At 39.7% G+C, this 23,143-nt stretch overlaps 3 protein-coding genes across 3 annotated transcripts; all 3 read right to left on the bottom strand.

Moving 5' to 3' along the window:
• Window positions 1-808: 808 nt before the first annotated feature.
• On the bottom strand, window positions 809-12,022 carry LOC149925948 (putative ammonium transporter 3). The gene is made up of 10 exons (XM_090161829.1): window positions 11,820-12,022; window positions 11,572-11,764; window positions 7,835-7,958; window positions 7,730-7,776; window positions 7,405-7,661; window positions 5,934-6,005; window positions 5,810-5,869; window positions 5,316-5,389; window positions 3,323-3,639; window positions 809-1,433 (listed from the first exon to the last, which is right to left on the bottom strand). Exons 1-10 carry the CDS (start codon window positions 12,020-12,022, stop codon window positions 1,086-1,088), a joined length of 1,695 nt encoding a protein of 564 aa, XP_090017955.1. The 3' UTR covers window positions 809-1,085.
• Window positions 12,023-12,719: 697 nt separating this feature from the next.
• Window positions 12,720-14,014, bottom strand: LOC149925947 (uncharacterized). The gene is made up of 8 exons (XM_090160829.1): window positions 13,958-14,014; window positions 13,812-13,890; window positions 13,661-13,744; window positions 13,474-13,587; window positions 13,326-13,407; window positions 13,162-13,250; window positions 12,958-13,099; window positions 12,720-12,876 (listed from the first exon to the last, which is right to left on the bottom strand). The coding sequence occupies exons 1-7, from the start codon at window positions 13,964-13,966 to the stop codon at window positions 12,969-12,971; spliced, it is 588 nt and encodes a 195-aa protein (XP_090016955.1). The 5' UTR covers window positions 13,967-14,014; the 3' UTR covers window positions 12,720-12,876; window positions 12,958-12,968.
• Window positions 14,015-18,366: 4,352 nt separating this feature from the next.
• LOC149925946 (uncharacterized) lies at window positions 18,367-21,154 on the bottom strand. Its single transcript, XM_090160592.1, has 3 exons — window positions 21,116-21,154; window positions 20,768-21,050; window positions 18,367-18,506 (listed from the first exon to the last, which is right to left on the bottom strand). Coding segments are annotated over exons 1-3 (294 nt in total). The 5' UTR covers window positions 21,125-21,154; the 3' UTR covers window positions 18,367-18,504.
• Window positions 21,155-23,143: the final 1,989 nt, after the last annotated feature.

Raw genomic sequence — 23,143 nt, 5'->3', positions numbered from 1 at the left:
AAAAGATAATACCGGCGGTGGTCAGCGGGTCTTGAACGTGGTCGCCGTCCGTTTCGTCAATTTCCTGACCACGTTTGAAGCAGAGAGTTCCCACAATCAAAGCGGCTAAGCCGCACGAGAATAACGTAGCGACGCATCGAGCGGTTGTAACGACATGTCCGATTCTCAAGAAGAAACTGTGTTTTCGTCTTTGCAATTCCGTATTCTGCATTCCCAGGACGATGTTAATACTATTTCCCTCGGTACTCGTGCGTGAATTATATGAAATTTAAAATAAAATAGGGTTTTTGCTATTTTGGAGGTCTTCAAAAAAACGCCCACTTTATTAGAAAATCCGCCGAAGCCTGACAAAGAACGATAAATGTTTTAACATTGAGCGGGGAAAATAAAGCGCGTGACGCGGATGAATGTCAGTTGATGAGTTAGCTTCGTAATCGACATCTCATGGGCACTAGCTGGCTGGGTTGGCCTTCTTTATCTAATCTTCATGACGTTTCCCCATTTCCTATTGGGGCTTAGGCTCTTTTTGTTTTACAGGGGTATTACGGAACGAAATTATCACCTACTTTAGAACTTTATTGATAGCTCTTAAATAAAATAATTAGATTTTTTTTCGAAACACGTTTAGATGCTTCTTCTTGACGCCAATAAACACTCGAAAATTTTCCAGACAGTCTCGTTGGAGGTATTAGGTCAATCACTTTCGTTGAAATCAGATTAAAAAGTAATTGAAATAGCGACAGCAATAAAACCGCCATAAATCGGTACAGATCTGTCGCGTTACAATTTGTGATATCTTCTTCAATAACATAACTGTAAAATGCTTCAAATTATCGCCGAGAAAAGGTCAGTAGTGGTGCTGTAAAACAATTTTAACTCGTCACTTTTGTGAAAACCTGAGCGCGTGGTGCCTTGGGTATTAGCCTAGCTGATTATTATTATCAGAAAAAGACCCCGTGTTGACCTTCTTATTTTATGGTGTTTAAAATTGTTTTACGAAACGATTAATTATATTACTTTTTGAAATTACAAACTACGAAAGACGCTATGGTATTGAGGTTTTAAGACTAGAGTCAATAATATCTTTAAAGTATAATGCAAGATTCTTCGTTGAGTTTGGTATCTTTCTTTCGGTCGCCAATTCTCGAAGACGTGGGGCGCGATCGAGCGCAAACTCGAGTGTTTATCATCGCGTTTATCGGGTTGATCTTGATTAGATAGTTCTCGATCAGATATTCGTCGAATTCCACTCTGGACGGGATTTGGTGTCTTTTACGTCGATGGTGATTCATATCGATACCGTATTCCTTCTCGATACCGGCCATCATGGCCTCGTAATCGTAACCCTCGTGGTGAATGTCGTGCTCGATGAAATCCGCGCCCATAATCTCCTCTTCCAATGGCATTCGGATTGGGAACACCAAATTAATCACCTGTGGTTAAAATGAAATTAGTCACTCGAATGTATCTACCATCAAAAGTTACGTAATTACAAAAAGTGTTCCAATTGAAGCGTTTTCAAATGAATGTTACTGGCGAAGTAAGAGTTGGGAGGGATGGGCATCTGTCTTAAAGGGATTTGCGGAAATACATAGTTCCCTCCCCTCATTTTTCTAACCACGTGTTTTACGTAGTGTGAAATACAGTGGTTTTTTGAGGAATTATCCCTCTAAAAGTATCCCCGCTTTGGTAGCAGTGTTGTCGCTAGGTATTTTCTGAATGTACCTTTATAGAATACGGAAACTTAATTTTTGTACTTTTGCTATAAAAAACAGAGCGCCACCTATTTCTGTATATTTTTAATGCCAACAAGTTTTAATAGATGGCGCTTAACTTTATTTTTTCTCAAAAATGTTTCAATTTTAAATTGAAATGTGATATAACCAAATTCAAATTTTGGTAACTTTGAACATGTGAGTCTCAAAAGCCTAATTAACCTAGTCAGGAGCTTCTTAAAGGTCGTTTTTCTCATAATTTTACGGTTTTGAAAGGAAAATTTCCCAAAATTCTGAAACGTACTAAAATTCTCCTTAAATTTTTAAAAATGTACTTTTGTACTTGGTTATTTTAAATCGTACCGAAAAAGTACAAATGTACCAGTTTTGGCCACATTGTAAATTGATAGTGCTTTAATTTCTCATATCTACTAGAACGCCTTTCGTAAATCTAAAACCACGTACCTCATTATTAAGAAATTATATTTGAATATATATACAAACTATAATGAAAATAATTCGAGAACTAAGGAAGAGCCTGAAAAAGCTATCAGGCTTATTCATTTTTGTCACTCGACGGAAAACCTACCGCCATCTATCTACGTTTTAATACCCAAACCGGAAAAAAACAAACCAGAAAGTGGGTGCGTCGTCCAATATAGTCTAGCCTTCTACGCGCTCTATCTCGATAGCAGCATTTAGTGAATCTTTAGCATTGTAAAGTATAGGAATTGGCACATTTTTGGAAATTATGTCACTTTTGCTACCATGAATATCAAACTGTAACAATATTCTTCCTAAACTGTAGGTAAACGCGGGCCTCTGCGCGTGCGTCGCGTGCCGTTACTAAATCGAATTGAGAAAGCTCAATAGTGTAGTGTGGCGCCATCTTCAGCCCGCGGCAGACTATTCAATGCAGTTAGATATTCATTATAGAAATAAATACATTCGTGGTTATTACAAGACGCGGTAACTTAAGATTACTTTACAAGCCTATCATAAGGTCCCCATAAGCAAAGGTCTGGGCCACATTTTTGACGATCACATACCCGTTATTATGAGGTAGGCATTCTAAATCCGCACCTCCTAGTGGTTATGTTCTCAACTAGGCATTACCCCAAATGAATTTCGCGCGTTGCATGATGAATGCGCAGAAGGCGTGCGCGAACGTTTTTAAACTTGGAACCACGCGGGAGAAATCTCCGCCGCCAGCTCTTAGCACCGTAGCCAAGGCTTATTCACAATTTTATCACTTTCTGTGACTTTCAAACTTAAAACTAACACTTATCGTTGCAAAATGATTCATCAAAACCTAAAACTGGCTTTTAGAAATAAGATAACTTGTTTCTGAAGATATTTCTTTTTAAAATTTGAGATTTAGACGCGTTTTGTGTGGCATTTATCAACCCGAGCGTGGCTGCTCTGCCCATAAGAGATTTTTCTAGGAACCTTGTGCTCTACCAAGTAAGATAACATTTTAAAAACGAAGATGGCGCTACTGCCCTATCGTCGTACGTTAATTTTCTTATCGCATGGACAACGCCGTTAACATGGGTTCCTATGGTAGACCTTTACTTACGGGGACCTTCTGATAGTCTTAAGATTACTTTTAAGAGAATAAAGGTGGTGGACATGCTCCAGGCACTGATACAGACGCAAGCCAGTAGCTGAACGCCTAACAGATAGAAACCACCACCGCGAAACAGTCCCCTTCGACCATTGGTCAAGTCCAGCAGGTGATCGTCTTTGGCGAAGAGCCCCACCGCGACCATTCCCCAAATGCCTCCAACGGCGTGGACTGCCACGGCCCCCACTGGGTCGTCTATCTTGGCCCTGTCCAGCAGTGCGGGGACGGGGCAAACCACGATGGCGCCAAGGATCCCGACTATCACAGAGTCGACGGCGGTGTAGTATCCTGAACCAGCTGCGAAAATAGTGTTCAAAGTGGTTTTGTTTTGGAATAAATCAAAATATTAATATTAATAATAATAATAATAATAATAATAATAATAAACAGCTAGGCTAATACCCACAGTCTAATAACGGCCAACTTTGATGACGCGCTGCTGTTCGCGCAACAGCGCGTCATCAAAGCTGGCCGTCTTAGGACAATACAGCCATAGAAATAGAAATGAGACTAGAACCACTGCGCTATCCGGTAATCCCGAGGAAAACGGGCAAGCTAGAAGGCTGCCATGTGAGTGGAATCGCTACTAATCTACGCAGCAGTGCACCATCTATTAAAGAAAATTAAAACTTTAACTTTTTTTTAATAGATGGCGTGCTCCCACAAAGAATACTGGTGATTCCACTCTCATGGAAACCTTCTAGCCTTCTAACTCGTACATCTCACCACAATCTAATCGTGCTTCTAGTCTCATTTCTATTACTATGAATACCGTGACCGATGGAGAGAGATTTTTCGGAGGTCACGTGCCGGAAGTGGGTAAGCGAATCGTTACAAATCGTCAAACGGAAAGCTTTCTGATTTCGAATCTAGGGTACGAGGTAGAAAAGTCCATAATAACGGTGTAGAGTCATTCTCTCCACCAGAACATGCGAATAGTTTAACTAATGATAGGCGTAATAGACGCTTCGATAAAACATGGAAATTTTTCACCTGTACGGTATGCAACAAGTGTTTCCATTTAACCAGGTAGCCTTTTTGACATATTAAGGCTTAGCAAAAATACGACGAAAAAGTGGCCATTATTTCAACAAGCACTATATAAACAGTAAATTTCAGGTCCTGGCTCTCGAAGATATGTTTTATTTAAGCACCTATTGCGTCCCGTCACTGGTGTCATCCGTTGGCTCAAAAGTGACATAATTATAAAAAGTGTGCCAATTGAATCGTTTTTGATATGAGCGTTAATCGTGAATTAAAAGTTGGGAAAGAAGTTAGAAAGTAGAAACAGTGTCGCCTGGTGAGAGCTTCGAGAAAGCTAGCAGGCTTATGGAGTTTTTGTCACTAGACGGAAAAGCTACCGCCATCTATCTACGTATTAATACAAAACAAGAAACAACAAACCATAATGTGGGTTTATCCTTTTACGCGCTCTATCTCGATAGCAGAATTCAGCAAACCTTTAGCATTTGAAAATATCAGTAGTCTCAAGCCTAAGAGGCCGGAATAAAGGTCAAAGGTCAGAGGAGTCCTATTAAAGCGCAAGCCTAGGGACCCCAGTGGTAGTTAATAGGATCTGGCACACTTTTGGTAATTATGTCACTCTTGCTAAAAGCATTAAAGCAAGTGGCGGCTCCTGTCTAGTTGCATTCGCTCGCACTATAGATGTCGTTTGCAAATAAATCAAACCCAGTTGAGTAAGCATCAAAATCTAGCCTACAAGCTGTGGCAAAGTGGGAACTTCTCGCTTTGATTGGCTTTTCAAAATCACGTGATTATTAACTTATTAAACACGTGGTTTCGGGAAGCTAATTATAGATCGCGGACAACTCGCCTTTATCTTTAAGTTCCCGGAAGGTGCTGCCACCTAGAAGCGCTTTTAGAAGCATTTTAGTAAGCTTTAAAATCGAAGTAAATGTTTGTTTAACTCAAAGCGAATTGTGAATCGCTCTATTGAAGCGGTAAACGCTTACCAGTAACGGCGACCAGCGCTGCTAGAACGGCGTTCATGATGTCGCTCACTTGGAACATGTGTTTTATGAAATGGCTGCGTGATTGGAATCGTTAGCGTGTACCGATGATTTCATTCATTCCGAGGGTCGGACATTCACCAAAAATGTGTACGGGATTTTCAAATCCAGGGTTTTCTTGTTGGATTTACGATTTATTAACTTTTGTCAGGGATTTCGAGATTTCTCGTCGGATTTCAGGATTTTTTATCGGATTTCGAGATTTATCGTGAAATTTCGAAATTTCTCGTCGGATTTCAGGATTTTTCGATGGATTTCGGGATTTCTCGTCACATTTCCAAATCTATCGTCGGATTTCAGGATTTATCGTCGGATTTTTGGATTTCTTTACAGATTTCAATATTTTGAAGAAATCCAGGCTGTAATTCGGATTTCTTGGAAAGTGTACGGGATTTCTTTGAATGTCCGACCCCTCGTATAATTCGCAAATGGCCTACCTGTAAAATATTCCCACTAAACCACCGCCGATGGAAGCATTGATTGTAGTGACGGCGGCCCTGTTAACCGAATTAAAATGGTAATTAGGCCCGCTTTGAACACTTCCGAGACGTCATATTTCACCTTCCGGCGTAATGCCACTTGTTGTTGGATATTCCAAACGTACTGCCGCAGTTGAACACCAACCATCCCCACCTATTGCATTTAAATATCCGTTTATATTCTTATAGTGAAATCAGAAGTTTATAAGAAAGCCCTTTTCGAGAAGTATCTAACTGTACTTTTTTCGAACAGCCTCTGCACTTGCAGCCTGCTTCCAGGGGCTAGCAGGCCACACTTTGAAGCTCTCTGGCGCTCTTTTAACTTATCATAGGGAAATGGGAAAGAACAGGCATACTTCTCAACTTACCCCCTACAACTCGTTAAAAATTTTGCATCACCTTTTGAAACACCCTATGATGAAACTGACTAGTCTTCGTTAAATTGTGGTTCAGTGACGTAATCCGTTTAGTATAGTCAAAGCTAGAGGCTTTACACCCGTTGTATGTCCAGTCCTAATAGATTTTGATTGAAGACCCTAGTAGTCGAAAGTTTATAATAGGCTTTTATATAAAATAAGCTACGCTTGCTGAAATTATTTTTATTTAGCTCATTCGTCACGAAATGCGTAGAAGTTCAGTTCAGTTTAGGCTTTAAAGCAGGGTGCCTCGTCAAATTTACACTTATGTCTAGGCCCATCCGTAGAAAAACGTCATCGATACGTCACCCGTGACGCAGCAGCAACATCAACACAATAAGACCAATGTTACTTTAAAAAAAGGCCTATTCCACTCTAGATTCTTCACTGAACCACTATTTAGCAGGCGATAGTTACTAGATTCTTCACTGAACCACTATTTAGCAGGCGATAGTTACTAGATTCTTCACTGAACCACTATTTAGCAGGCGATAGTTACTAGATTCTTCACTGAACCACTTTTTAGCAGGCGATAGTTACTAGATTCTTCACTGAACCACTATTTAGCAGGCGATAGTTACTAGATTCTTCACTGAACCACTATTTAGCAGGCGATAGTTACTAGATTCTTCACTGAACCACCATTTTGTGGCGTATGTTTCTAGATTATAATAATAGTTACCTACACTCACTATTACCGTTAACCTCTACACGTTTTTATGGAAAGGGGAAACTCAACTTGGAAGAAGTAGCTCTGAGTTTTCTAGCAATGCCACGAGCTGGGATCGAACCCAGCTTCTCTCGCTGCGATGCGAAAGTGCTAACCACTCTGCTACCCGACTGAACGACAATTTAGCAGACTTCAGTTTCTGGATGCAGCGAGCTTTTCTAATTAACATTTCAACGGTGAATCTGGAGATGGCGCCATGTTTGCGTCATGACAGGGCTATATCGATTGTTGTAAAATACTATGGACTAGCAGTGGATCGGTTACTAGGCCTTTAATGGTAAGTCCGTTCTCGTGAAGTGATTTCTTTGGTCACAGGTGGAATAGGGAGCTAGTCACCTCCCCCGATGGTCTTTCTTATAAACTTCTGGTACAAACTAGAACGCGTTTTTGTTACTGAATGAAATTACCATAAGGTAAAAGTTCCGATCATGGCGTTGGTTGGGTTCCCCATTTGCGAGGAAGCGTTGCCGTTGTCGTATCGCCTTAGCCTGGGCTTCAACAGAACACAGGCGACCAGGGCTGACGCTCCTCCCAGAAGATGCACTCCCGACGAACCGGCGAAATCCAGCACTCCCAATTTCCTCAAGAATCCGTGGTCTCCCCACAACCAGCCAGCCGGGATGCAATACGTGATCGTGTTCAAAAACGAAAAGACGCAATAGGCCTACTTCGCGTATTAGTTAACGCCAAATTAGATTAATTGGCGAAAGAGTTAAAAATTCTGAGAATTACGTTGAAATCGGTGCGCTCCGCCATGGCACCTGATACGATGGTCGTGGCTAATGGAGAAAGAATTTCTAAGAATGATACCACAATGATAGAAATAAGATTACGAACCTGTCGTAGCGAAAGACAGTTGGAAGATAAAGGTGGTAAACACTGTTCCCATCTTTTCCATGTCGGAGTCCAGGAGAAATTTACCAACTCCGCAAAAAGGACTGGTTCCTGGTCCATCGCCGTACTGACAAAATTAAAACCACTCGAAATACAGTGAACTGACTGGGAATCGTTGGAAATATTAGGGTGACCCCACGGAGTCTCACTTGTTTTGCGAAGCGGGAAGCTAATAATTATACTCAGCTAGGCTAATATCTGAGGCCCTACACTCTTAAAAAAGGTTGGGTTGTTTTCAACCCAAAATGAGTTCTAATTCAACGCAAACCTGGGTCATATATTTACCCAGCCCAAAATTTGGGTTGTTTAGAATTAACCCACGAAAGGTTAAAAATGCAACTCGACTTAGGGTTGAAATTTTTGTAACCCCAGCTTGAGTTAAAAAACTTGGGTTTAAAACTACCACACCTCGGGTTGAAAACTACCATATCTTGGGTGTAAAACTACCATATCTTGGGTGTAAAAATACCACACCTTGGGTGGAAAACTACCACACCTTGGGTGGAAAACTACCACACCTTGGGTGGAAAACTACCACACCTTGGGTGGAAAACTACCACACCTTGGGTGGAAAACTACCACACCTTGGGTGGAAAACTACCACACCTTGGGTGGAAAACTACCACACCTTGGGCTCTTCGCGACAATGGACTCCGTCAAGTCGTTAACTGTCTTGTGGAACCTTTTTATGGATTTACTAGCTTTAATACCCGTCTTCGTCCGGGGTCTTAGTTTATAGAATTAGATCTGAATTGTACGTAAGAAAGGTAAACGCTGTAGCAAAAACGCATCACGCTTAGCAAAAATGGTAGCAAAAACGCAACACGCGTAGCAAAAACGGTTGCAAAAACGCAACACTCGTAGCAAAAACGCAACACGCTTAGCAAAAATGGTAGCAAAAACGAAACACGCGTAGCAAAAACGGTTGCAAAAACGCAACACGCTTAGCAAAAATGGTAGCAAAAACGAAACACGCGTAGCAAAAACGGTTGAAAAAACGCAACACTCGTAGCAAAAACGGTAGCAAAAACGCAACACGCGTAGCAAAAACGGTTGCAAAAACGCCACACGCGTAGCAAAAACGGTTGCAAAAACGCAACACGCTTAGCAAAAATGGTAGCAAAAACGCAACACGCGTAGCAAAAACGGTTGAAAAAACGCAACACTCGTAGCAAAAACGGTAGCAAAAACGCAACACGCGTAGCAAAAACGGTTGCAAAAACGCAACACGCGTAGCAAAAAGTCCTGAACTATTTAAAAATCCCAACTAAACCTCCCCTTCTACGAAGTCCCTTTCTTTGACACTAACTCCCCTTCTACGAATTTCACACTAACCCGTTAAAAAAGTTTAAAGGTCGGGACGGGCGCTAGGAACTCAAAGGAGGAGATAAGAGAAGCATAGGGCCGGCGCGGGAGATAGGGGGAGCCACAATCGCCATCCCCGACCCTCCCTCCCTCCCTCCCTCCCTCGCTCCGAGACCAGCCGGAAAAATAGATAAGGGAAACAAAGAGGCGAAAGTCCAAAGTCGAGTACAATAAAATTGAATTAAATTAATAACCATGTCAGGTATTTGGAATTAGGAGCGTTTGGTTGGAAATCAGGCCCTGAAAATTGAGTTAAAATTTCAAAGCTACGCGTGTTTCGTTTTTGCTACCGTTTTTGCTACCATTTTTGCTAAGCGTGATGCGTTTTTGCTACAGCGTTTACCTTTCTTACGTACAATTCAGATCTAATTCTATAAACTAAGACCCCGTACGAAGACGGGTATTAAAGCTAGTAAATCCATAAAAAGGTTCCACAAGACAGTTAACGACGTGACGGAGTCCATTGTCGCGAAGAGCCCAAGGTGTGGTAGTTTCTAGGAACATGACATGCAAATAAATAAATAAAAGGACAAGCTTTAAGACTTATAGTTATAGATTTCACTCCCAATTTAGATTTAGCTTTATTTTTAATTAACTCACTGTTCTTTCTTTTAATTCGGCTAAACTGCGGGCTATGGGGTTTTATTTTAGGCTGTTTTTACCTCTCCGAGGGAACTATTCGGATTCCCAAAGAGGGGTTTTACAATCCACGTGTCTATTGGGGTGTATGTGTGCGTGTACCAGGGTTTTCCAAACCGAATTTTGGAAAAGGGTTTAATGTTTTTAAAACGCCGTAATTCAAATGCGTGTTTGTGTTACGACGTGTGTGCGTGTTGTGTTTGTGTTGTACGGCTGTACGCGTTGTGTTTGTGGTGTGTATGTAAGGGGTTTCTACTCTTCAACTTCTATTTATTGATTTTTGGGACGGACAGAGCGCTAAGGGTTACGTTAAATGTCAGGGTTTCCACCAAATGTTAACGTTATAAGTTTTATTATCAATTTACGAAAGCGTCATGTTGGTTTTGAACTCAGCCCCTCCTGCTTGCCAAGCGACTGCTCTACCACTGAACCAAATTTGGGTCTCGTAGTAACAACCCAAATATTTTAAATCTTCAGTAACATAATAACAAAAAGTATGACACTTCCTATTGCTTTAATGCTAATTTTCTAACCGAACCTTTTTTCGGCACTGATACTCTCTTCAAGCTGTGACTTGGACTCGCGACTTACCGTTTTGGATGACTACGTTTTGATAAAAATTTAAGCCTAATATCGGAGAGCACGTTCTGGAGTCGTTAGTGGCGTTGGCTTTGTTTCGAAGCGCGTGCGAATTACGCGTGATAAAAAAAAACATGAGCTCGTGGCGCCGAGAAAAACTTTTTAAATTTTTAACATTTTAGCCTAATATTCCGCCTATCTATCGGAAACCAGATATTTCGGCTTAGCGGATGTCTCACGTATTTTAGACACTAGAGGGTTCTGTGCAGAGAAAACATCTTGATTACGCAATAACTATGAAAATAAGTTTGGTTGTAAATCTCGTTAATTGTCATACTTATCGTTATTATGTTACTTATGGTGATAGTCATCTAGCGACTTTTAATACCTTTTTAAATCAGGTGGTGAAGTTAGAATACTTAGGAGAGTGGTGGAAAACCCTTCGTGCCACGCGAGCCAACAGCTCCCTACACTCACTATTACCGCTAACCTCAACATGTGAAGAACTCCGGGGAAAACCCATTTAAGGACTTGCAAGCTCAAGTGCTCAATGCGGGAAGAGTCTTCACGCAGTGCCACAAGCTGGGATCAAACCCGGCTATCATCGAAATATGAGTCGGTTTTCAGTTATTGAAGACTCGCTTCAATAACTGAAATCCAGCAGATAAATACGGTATCTTCCCATTGCGCCGAATCCCATTCGATCGAATTCCCATTAGACCGAAATCAGCCAATGTTTTTGATGAAATTAGCCCAAAGGCGGATTTTGTGTTTTTCTAATCGACCGACGCAATATTTACAATTGAGCGAACGCAAAAAAAAAATTCTTTCTACTCCTTTTGATTTTTGATGGAAGCGTTTTAATATATTTTTAAGTCTGTTAGGTTAGAGTAGGTTAGGTAACACTGCATGCTGTTCTGACAGATGCTGAAACGGATAAAACCGAATCCTAAACACGGAAAAGTGCGGGTTTTTCGGTCGAATGGGACAATCCCATTAGACCGAATCCTAAATCCACCAAAGTGCGGCTTTTTCGGTCGAATGGGATTGGTTTCGGTCGAATGGGATTCGGCGCAATGGAACAGATTCATAAATACCTGAAGTCCGTAACCGTACATCCAATAGCCTATTCCGCCGAGGACAACATCCACCGCGTTCTTCATCATAATGTTGACTTCGTTCTTCTTGGTGACTGCCCCGGACTCCAAAAGTCCGAAGCCTGGACCGCAGCGACAAAGAAATAGAATGAATTTAGCAATTGTATCGACTGAACGTCGAGTACCAACCAGTCTGCATGGTAAAGATGACGAAACTCGCGGTGAGAATCCATGTCGCGTCGTCCGACGTCAAAGCGATAGAATCGTTGGGCTTATTAGAAGAGTTGTTGAGAGAGTTGAAGTCATAGCCGTCATCCGAGGAGGCGTTAGGCCACGTTCGCTTCCGGTTGGACAGTAAAAAAGCCAGTTTCGCTGATGCGCGGATATACGACTTGTTAGTTAGACGTTGTACTTCTCGAGATCGGAGCCAAATGAAGAGTCGAATCCGCATTCTGGCTTTCTGGAGAATTATCGGACTCGTAAAATATAAATGAGCAACTTTGAACTGATTTCATTTTATTCGCAGTCTTCTCCTCCGATAACGGAAAAGTGACTCGAGTCCGGAAGGGATCTGGAAGGCAGCTGCAACCCGCTGCTCGATAAATAAAGCTCCGACTTATTGATTAAACTATTTCTGGAGTAAAAGAACCGAATTTAATCAATATGCCACTGAATTACGGGAAAATTTCATTCGAGGTAGCTTTTTACGAAACTAGACTCAACAATATAATGAGGTAGATAAAAAGATCGGTAAAGTCCCAAGTTCCCAATCAGCTGCCACCTAGGAGCAACAAACACAAGGAGAATGCAGCTAGCATTTAAACACGCTAACGAAGGGTTGTGTACGAATTTCATTGGACGAGCGTCACGAGCCAATGAAAAATGTACGCAAGAAAATCCACGACTTTGGACGGGTTGCGTTCTCCTTTTGTGGGGTGCTGTGTTTGTTGCTCCTAGCTGCCACTTTCATTATTACCGAGAGGAATTTCTTGGAATGACCATACATTTTTTGATGGACTTTAAACTCAATCGTAATGCCTAATACGCGCTCTTTGCCTCATCGTCATAGTAGCGTAAAGTTAATGTTTTACCTCACGCAAAAGCCACGCGTCGAATGATTTGTGTAAGAAAGGAAAGAAAAAATAGTGTTTTTGCTGGAAAATTAAATAGTTTATTCTCACATTTTCTGTCTTAACATTTTTTTACAGGTTTGAGTAAAAGTCTAACAAAGTAGACGATATTAAAATACTTTAACACCCTCTAATCTGCAATTAACATGTAGATTATTGGACTAGTGAATAATTTCTGGAAAAAAAAGAGAATAAGATTAGTCCAATTGTCGAGTACGGCCGGAGACAGTTCGCGGCAAATGGTTCAAATACTCACACAAGTAATGTTTAACCGTGGTAGACGGCTGGGGCGGCGAGGGCGGCTCCGTATCCGTAACCGAGAGCTGGGGCGGCCTTGACGACGGTTGGGGCGGCGATGGCGGCTCCGTATCCACCATATCCGTAACCGAGAGCTGGGGCTAGAAAAACAAATTGCGCTTCAGTATTTGGACTTTGGCGACGAAATAAACTCTTCACGTACCAGCGATGGCGGCACCGTAAGCGGCACCGTAAGCTGGAACGGCGGCCTTAACGACGGTTGGGGCGGAGTGGAAGGTGGTGTAAGAGTGGCTGGAAGCGGGAAAAAATGGTCGTTAGTTTATGGATTCGGGTCCCTAGGCGGGTTTGTCCGAGAAAATCAAGTACCTGACGACTGGGGCGGCGGCCTTGACGACTGGGGCGGCGATGGCGGCACCGTATCCGCCGTATCCGTAACCGAGAGCTGGGGCTGAAAAGACAAATTGCACTTGAGTCTTGGACTTTGGGTGAGTTGCTAAAGAAATTATCGACGTACCGGCGATGGCGGCACCGTATCCGTAACCGAGAGCTGGGGCGGCCTTGACGACGGTTTGGGCGGCGTAAGCTGGGGCGGCGGCGTAGACTGGGGTGGCGGCCTTAACAACTGGGGCTAAAATTAAAAAATAAAACATTGGATTTTGGACTTTGGTCTCGTGGGTGACTCGTGAGAGTAAATCTCGTACCGGCGGCGTAGGCGGCTCCGTAAAGTGGGGAAGCCAAACCTAAACCGGCACCGTAACCGCCGTATCCGTAACCGAGAGCTGGGGCTAGAAAGACAAATGGAACTTAAGTCTGGGAACTTGAGCGGGGGTGAGAGTGACCAGAGTATCGTACCAGCGATGGCTCCACCGTAACCAACAACACCGGCTTCAGCGGCGGCGACGAAAGCCAAAGCGGCAACGAGGGCGATGATCTGTACGAAGCAAAGAATCGGTGAGAATTGAAACGGTTATCCTAGAGCGGAACGCCACGCAACCTACCTTGGCCATGTTAAGATAAGTTGAGGGTTTTTGCGAAAGCAAAGAGATAATACTAGAACGATGGAAGAAGTTGGAATACTTTCTCGGAGAGATCGGCGTCCTTATATACCCCTAAAAAGTTACCCAAGTCGGTCGTGGTGGAAGCCCAGTTGAAACTGGACCACTCCCAGACACCAGCCTTCGGAAGGCGCGCTCTCACTGGTTGAAATCAAAGATTATACGATGAAGGGGAGGGCGGAAGAAAAACCTCTTTAATTTTTTTGGCTTCGCGGAAACGCGATGACCCTTAGGGTGGGTCCTTCCACCAGCCCGAATTTCTCTTCAACTTGTCCTTCACCCGAGCGGGTTTTTCTCGAAAAAAAAAAACGGAGTCGTTGCGTTTCTCTCATTAAAGTCCCGTTTTATTATAACGCTTATAATATAAAAACCAGGGGGAAGTTGGAAAATGGAGGGGGCTATTTCTTGTTAAGAACGAGAGGATTACGCCATCTCCAATGGCTTAACAGAGATATTCGTCGTGGAGCCGCGGGGCATTGGAAAAGGGAGGCGTGTTACCCTAGAACGCTCTCAGCTTTGAATTCCGCGTGACAGACACGCCATAGAAAGGGAAATTAGGGGCATTTCGAGCGGGAAAAATCTCGGCCGAAAGGAAAGAAAATATGGTTTCCCCGCGCGTTTTGAAGGTGTATTACTTTCTCGCTGAAAAGTAGGTTTTTTGTAAACCGAAACCGAGCGGCCATTGTTATAACGTCGTGAATCCCCGCTCATGAGAGGCTGGATAACCGGAAGAGTTAATAAGAGAAGAGCTTCGATGTACATTTGGACGAAGAATGAGAGCCGGTGTTGTGTAAAATGTCGTGTCTTTCCCATTATTACTACTACTATTATGTTCTTGACGCAATGTTGACTCCATAAGGGACACTAATGGCTAATAAATTGAAATAATTTGGCGGCTTTGTCGGGCTGATTCGTCTAGCCCGATAAAGAACTTAGGGTAAAGTTTTGCAATTTTTAATAACGCATTTTCGTCTAAAATCGATGTAAACAACATTTCGATCTATCGTTGGTCAAATACTATAATTTCGTTTAAACCATGACCTCATTATTAAATTTGCATGCCCCCCCAAAACGAAAAACCTCAAGTACGGTTACCACTAATTACCCCCCAATTAAAATCTTATCAACTATTTATTGAGAAACTATGATTGTCGTCGGGCTGGTTGTGTAATTTACATACGTTACAATTATCTGTCATCTAAACGCGTCAAATTTGAACTGGATTTGAATATGGATTTGGATGGATTTTATAAGCATTTGCGGTTACGAATTACAGTCACCGTGTTATAAGATTTCTTTAAAAAATATATCGAAATATCAGCACTCGTTTAACCGGTCATTTCTTCATTGTTATTCGAATAAATAAAAGATTTTATTGTTCGTGAGTCCAACGTTTTAGTATTTATAGTTAACAATTTTATATTATTACGTAGGGTTTTCTTAGTAACTAGCTACCTTTTATAGTACTTTCAAGTAAACCACGGTTGATCGACAGAAACTGTTAGGGATACAATTAAGGTTTTGAAACGAAAAATATAATGAATTGAAACACGAAACTTGTTTTCGTCGTGTTACGAAGTTCTACGTCAAAATAAAGAGTTGAACCTGTCGATAATTTTGTTTGTTATAAATTCAAGGTTTTTTTATATAGAAAATCATTGCAGGATTTTTCCATAAATCGTATAGATGAAATCGATCTATACGAGAAATACTAGCTCAGTTCCATAGTTTTATCGCAGTTTCAATTTGAGAAATTGAAATTGAGAGTAAAGGGTTAGAAAATCGCGCCACAGATATTTGTACAATCCGGAAAAACTAAAGAGCCCGCAGATTCGAATTTATGAATATCAACGCCTATATTAGTCAGCCGCGGCGAATCTAGGAAATAAAATCAACCAACTTGACAAGGTCTGTCTCCGATTTTACACACCCAAATTCTTTTTCAGAATTTGCGGACCAAAATACTTTCAAAGTAGATTATTCAAATTTGCGTTCGACTCCCCACTAATACTACATTTATAATTACCCTTATTCTAATTAGATTACACTCTAAATAAACATTAAATTTTTGGCAAATATAAATTTAAATTGTTAATATTACTTATTTACCGTAAAATGTTAAAGAAATTTTAATAGGCGTTCGACTCAGTGCATATGATATATTTATGATTACCGTTATTCTAATTAGATTAAACTCTAAATAAACATGAAATTTGACTAAATATAAATTAATAGTGTTAATATTACGTATTTATCGAAAAATTATAAATAAATTTGCATATGATATATTTATGATTACCGTTATTCTAATTAGATTAAACTTTAAATAAACATGAAATTTGACTAAATATAAATTAATAGTGTTAATATTACGTATTTATCGAAAAATTATAAGTAAATTTGCATATGATATATTTATGATTACCGTTATTCTAATTAGATTAAACTCTAAATAAACGTTAAATTTAGCTAAATATAAATTAACATTTTTAATATTTAAATTATAACATATTTACACTAAAATTATATAAAAATTTGAGTAGGCGTAGTCATAAAACGAACTTACTCATAAATGAAATGTTCATAGCGATTTATAACCTTGAAACACCCCTATTATGCTAGGAAACTAAAGATTGGCAGCACTGCCGGATAATTGGTTTTATTTGTTTCATGACTCAAGATTTGTTCAAAATTATAGTGTATCAAAAACCAGATATTTGGAAGCTTAGTATATTATATGATTATTTATAAGTAAACTTTAATTACCGCCTTTATCTTATAAATTATCCCGTAAAAAAACCGGAAAACAAGAAACATCCGGTTGCGAAATTCGGAAGTGAATTGGACCATAAGTAACGTAATACCTTTAAGTATGACACTTCCTATGCTAATTTTCTGACCGAACCTTTTTTCGACACTGACATTCTCTTGTACTCGCACTCCTATTGCGTAGCCTGTTATCATCCTTGGTATTAATATATTTCGCCGTGGTAATATTTGACACTAGGGGGCTCTGTGTTGGGAACTAAACCTAATAGCATATGTAACATAATTACTCATAAGTATGCCACTGTACTTTATTCCATTCAAAAATCTTCACTAACGGTTTGTTTCACCACGAACCAGTAAAAAGGTGGACTACGTTAGATTTTAACCTTTTTATTCATCTTAGTAATTTTGGGAGTCACACTATTGGCTACTAACGTATGTATTTAAGCCAATGGAAAACCTCGAAATTGAGAAGGAATTTTTTGCGTCGGAATTTTAGTCAGCCCAATGTAGCTTTATTGAAATTTATAAACTCACTCGGTTTGTGCGGATGAAGTTAAATTATGAGTAATTTAGAAAAATAAAAGGTGATCGTTTTCCGAAAATGGAACAAGTCGTCGAAGTGGGATATTCCACCAGCGTTATTAAAACCCATATCAAGCCTAGAAGATTTATGCCTAGGCTCAAAAGAACTTGCAAAGACTCCAGCCTTGTAGATGCGCCAGAAAAGCTCAACCTGAATTTCAACTATTTTTTCCAATGAACCCGCTTCTTTTATTTGACAATGCAAATTTATTTTAGAACGTGAGTCTCTGAGAACTTCATTAATTTGCAAATTAATTACATTAACAGAACTTGACACTATATTGTAGTTCATTTTAGCTCCTAAGCCTTGGTTGTTCAAACCGGTTTGTTTACTAAAATAATGGCCGTCGGTTTATCAGACGTAGAGCTAATTGGGCGACGGCATAATCAGCATTTGAGATTTGATGACGTCAAATATTACATCAAATATGACGGCAAATATTACGTAGGGTACGGATGACGCAATATCTGTGAAACAAACCGTTAGTGAAGAAATAGAGCTAGTGGCATACTTATGAGTAATTATGTTACATATGCTAATAGCTTTGAAAAACATATCGGTGATAATTTTTCCCAATTGACATACTTAATGTTATTATGTTACTTATGATTTAACATTATTTCGAAATTTCAAAAGGTTAAAAAGTTAAATTTCGGGTTTCTTTAACTAACAATAGTGGTTTTTCCAGTTGTCAATTAATTTTATTGACAGAGTTTGCTATATAGAATCACAATGGTTGAACTTGATTAAGAGAATGATTTAAGCTGACGCGACTTGAAACCTAAATAAAAACAAATATCTAGATTTCAATTGTTATTTAAGTATTTATGTTACCCTCAAAGGGTTTCAAATAACCTCAAATATATATTATATTATTTTTAAAGCTGATCTGACTTACACAAAACTATGTTTATTATTTCATCTTTAATTTAAATAAAGAATAAAAGTTATTAATAAATAAATTCGCTTACAAACGAATTAAAAAAAAACAGTGATATAATTCTTGCTTTCAAATTTTAATTTCATTTCAAATTAAATACAAATTCTCAGATATATATATACAAAAAGTGTAATTTCAGGATTGTACCGAGCAGAATATCAATGTAAGGTTCCGGATAATTTTAAATTTCATCGATTCTGAAAAAAAATAAATGATGTTAGAAAATTAAAGATATTGGAATAAATTTCAACGAAACAAGGAAAACATTAATTGCATTAAGAAATCAAAAGAAACTTCGTTAAAAACTGGATTATGAATACATTATAAACACACCCCGAATTTTTTCACTTTTATAATTAATTATCGCAGATCGTAGGAAAAACCGGGCGTTACTATTTATAATATTAAATTATTATGAAATCGGAAATATTCTTTTAAAATTATTTTTTAGGGTCGCGAAACAAAGAAGTATTATCAGAATTTCCAACCTGGATCTCGCAGTCATTTTGAAAGCGTTTATTTTCTGTTTACATAATATTTACGATAACGTAGCTCCATAATTAGAATAAATGTTAATTTTATTAAGTAATTTAAATTCCTCAAAAACTATAATGAAGTACTGGAACCCGAAAACTTAATATCGTCTGCCTGCAACAACGCTAAGTCGTCGTTAGAGAGGTAGTTAATGGGCCACTGAAGTCAGGTATTACGAAATTAATAATTCTGTCCTATCGCTGACTTGTCGCTGAAAATTGCGCGAAAAATTTGGTTTTCTAATGACGCCAGCAAGTTTTCTTTTCTTCTTAATTGGGTTAATTGATCTCATTTTAAGTTCCCCCAAATTTATTACATCCCTAGTCACCCTCTTTTTTTATACCAAGATGGGCCACCCATAAACATTATTGTTCCATTTGACTTTGTTCAAAGCCGAATCTCAATTAAAATTATAGAACAAATTTAGCAAACTAAGAACGCATTCGTGTACCTGCATTCATTTTTGGTTGCTACCAGAAGCTAATGATTTTGCACAAATTTTCTTAGATACATAAATTCAGTCTTGGTGCTAACCGTTCAACCAGAAGCTAATGCTAGTGCAAAAATATTCTTAGGTATCGGAATTGATTCTTGGTGCTACCAGAGACTAATGCTATTGCAGAAATATTCCTAGATACCTGAATTTATTCTTGGTGCTATCAGAGGCTAATGCTATTGCACAAATATTCTTAGATACCTGAATTTATTATTGGTGCTACCAGTCTAATGCTATTGCACCAATATTCTTAGGTACCTGAATTTATTGTTGGTGCTACCAGATGCTAATGCTATTGCAGAAATATTCTTAGGTACCGGATTTGATTCTTGGTGCTACTAGAGTCTAATACTACTGAACAAATATTCTTAGGTGCCTGAATTCATTTTTGGTACTATCAGAGGCTAATGCTATTGCAGAAATATTCTTGGTGCTACTAGAGTCTAATACTACTGAACAAATATTCTTAGGTACCTGAATTCATTTTTGGTACTATCAGAGGCTAATGCTATTGCAGAAATATTCTTAGGTACCGGATTTGATTCTTGGTGCTACTAGAGTCTAATACTACTGAACAAATATTCTTAGGTGCCTGAATTCATTTTTGGTACTATCAGAGGCTAATGCTATTGCAGAAATATTCTTGGTGCTACTAGAGTCTAATACTACTGAACAAATATTCTTAGGTACCTGAATTCATTTTTGGTACTATCAGAGGCTAATGCTATTGCAGAAATATTCTTAGGTACCGGATTTGATTCTTGGTGCTACTAGAGTCTAATACTACTGAACAAATATTCTTAGGTGCCTGAATTCATTTTTGGTACTATCAGAGGCTAATGCTATTGCAGAAATATTCTTGGTGCTACTAGAGTCTAATACTACTGAACAAATATTCTTAGGTACCTGAATTCATTTTTGGTACTATCAGAGGCTAATGCTATTGCAGAAATATTCTTAGGTACCGGATTTGATTCTTGGTGCTACTAGAGTCTAATACTACTGAACAAATATTCTTAGGTGCCTGAATTCATTTTTGGTACTATCAGAGGCTAATGCTATTGCAGAAATATTCTTGGTGCTACTAGAGTCTAATACTACTGAACAAATATTCTTAGGTACCTGAATTCATTTTTGGTACTATCAGAGGCTAATGCTATTGCAGAAATATTCTTAGGTACCCGAATTAAATTCTTGGTGCTATCAGAGTCTAATGCTATTGCATAAATATTTTTAGGCACCTGAGTTCATTTTTGAACAAACTGAATGACTACAGCCTCCAAGGCTTTCTTTACGGAAGATCCCAACACTTTGGGGATTACCTCCGCAAGATACTACTAAGCAACGCTGAATCTGTCACTAATTTCAGAGGTTGTATTCCCTTTAATTAAGATTTCGTAAATGGTGCAAATGCCAGTGTTTACTTACAATAGTAACCGGTAAACAGAGGAGAAGCGTAACTTGGTGCGGCTAACACCGGAGCTTGCGCTAGAATTGGTGCTGGGTGAACTTGGTGGGTGTAGGAGAATGACGTAGCCGCGGGCCCGTAGAATGGCGCGGCTAGGGCCGTAGCTGCCGGAATCAGGGCCCCCGTTGGTTTGTACACCGGTGCAGCGGCTAAGTACGGCGAAGCGGGTGCAGCCAGCAGAACGGGTGCCGAGAAGACACCCGAGCAGCAGATGACGACCATCAGGGCAATAGCGGACACGATCTGTAAAAGAAGACGCGGTCAGTGGTGGTTGGGAGACTTTATCCAAAGAAGATTAGCGAGCATACCTGGGCCATTGTGGTGATTGAATTGGTTGCTATCGAAGACGACGTTCGAGTGATGATATTGCCATCGTCTCGACTGGCTTTTATACTCGCGTCAAAATGCGGAAACTGCTTAATTCAGTTGACGAAATATTTTAATTTTCATTTAACCGCAATCTTACGAGGCGCGAAACGAAGTAAAGACGAAGTTCCGGTACAGGCATCAAATTTCCCATTTAATAGTACCCTCCCCGGGTTTTAAGTTAAATTTACAGTGAAATTATAGATTTCCTAAGTAGCGTAGACACCGTAGACGATAGTACGCGACTGGGATTTGGGTTAGGGGTCCTACGAAAATTGATTTGCGACCAACCGCGGAGTCCCCTTTCGGATGGACCCAGCGGGAGACCATCCTCTAGCTTTCTCCGATGGCGACATACCGGTAGATGGATGTTAAATCAAATCATCGCCCATCTAATTATCGCGTAGAGAGCCTACCGAGATAGTCCTTTTTTCGAAACCCCTTCAATGTGGATGGTTTTATGGTCTATGGGTAATTTGCACTTTCCTAAGCCGGTCGTTGGTTGGTCAACCATTATGTAAGATTGGAAGATTTGTTGACGTCTTCGTTTCGTAAATGGTACGTTGGTGAAGGCTTGAAACTACATAAACTGAATTATTAGCCGCGTGTAGTCCGAAGAACTTCGTTCAATATGTATGAAGAATACATATCATCAGAAGTTTTTATTATACATGTATCTCATACGGGATAAGTATTAAATTGAAAGCAAATTTCGTTGGCCGGGAATTACCTGCTAAATTGCATCCCGGCTCAAAATGTCTATTATTTCGCTTAAAAGTCATAAATGTAAAAATTAATAGGCGTATGGATAAAGCATATTTTCCCGAAGAATTATTATTATTAGAAAATTAATATATGACTGTTTTCGATCAACACTATTTTATTTTCCCAAAACGTTTTTGGAAAAACCAACGCGAATAACATTACCATGATAGGTAGATGCATTGCCTTTTAAAGGCCTTTGTAGGCCCCATTTCTAAGAAGAAATTTATCAAATTGGGCTCATTCGAACCTTCGTAGGCCCTGGGCAATGTTTGGTCACCAGATTGGACACTTTCAATAAGGTTAATCTACAGAGTACTTCTGATGTCGCATTGTGTGTCATAAATATTGGAGCTTGTTTTACGACCTAGAGATATAATTCCTCAAGTCTTTAACTCTGCCAGTAGCTTATTATATAGTAGAGAAATCAATAATGAACAATCCCCTAAATTGTTAGTTTATCCGCTTCAACTCGAAATATTTTTAACTTCGGTGTCAAATGTGAATAAATAAAATATTGGTATTTATGTTAAACCGTAATAAAATCTACTTGCACTATCTTATTTCAAATGTATCACACTTCCTATCGTCAATCAACTCAACGCGAAAAGTAAGCGTAGTTGGAAGTAAAAGTTTTCTCAGATCATATTGCATATCGGAAGCGATATCAGATAACGAACGGTGAATCCGATAAAATTATAATTATCGTTGAATCCTTATCAAGTAACGCCCGCCAGACATTTTAGAACCCTGAAAAGTCGTTCTACGTGACGTTTCTTCCTAGTTCGATCTCGACTTAGATAGTCGAGCAGAAAAAAGGTTAACCCTTTAAGCGTAATCCATCAAAGCTAGCCCCAAATTCAAACGGAAACAAGTAGGGGTTGCCGGATTACGAAAAAATAGGACGATTAAATCGACTTTGAAAGGTTACCAGGCGAGTACAAGCTGCACCCTTCGCGCGACCAATCGGTGGCCGACCAAACCCTTTTCTAGCGAGGGCAGCGTCTGATCTGGTTTTTGCGTCCTTCCCGCTGATTAAAGTAAAAAAAACATTAACTTCACTGTCACGTATAGTAGCGAGATAATGGCTGGTTTTCACTCGGGCGAAAACGACGCGATAGCCAGTGAAGACGCAAAAAATCTCCGTTAGGCCTAATACAACGTTTTTGCGTCGTCGTTCGCTGAAGCGGTGTTTTCAGCCGATTGAA

Source organism: Leiobunum rupestre, chromosome 10, assembly GCF_980474605.1.
Source record: "Leiobunum rupestre chromosome 10, qqLeiRupe1.1.hap1, whole genome shotgun sequence".
Taxonomy (NCBI): domain Eukaryota; kingdom Metazoa; phylum Arthropoda; class Arachnida; order Opiliones; family Sclerosomatidae; genus Leiobunum; species Leiobunum rupestre.
Note: the sequence above shows the minus strand (reverse complement) of the source record. Positions and strands in the feature narration are given on the sequence as shown.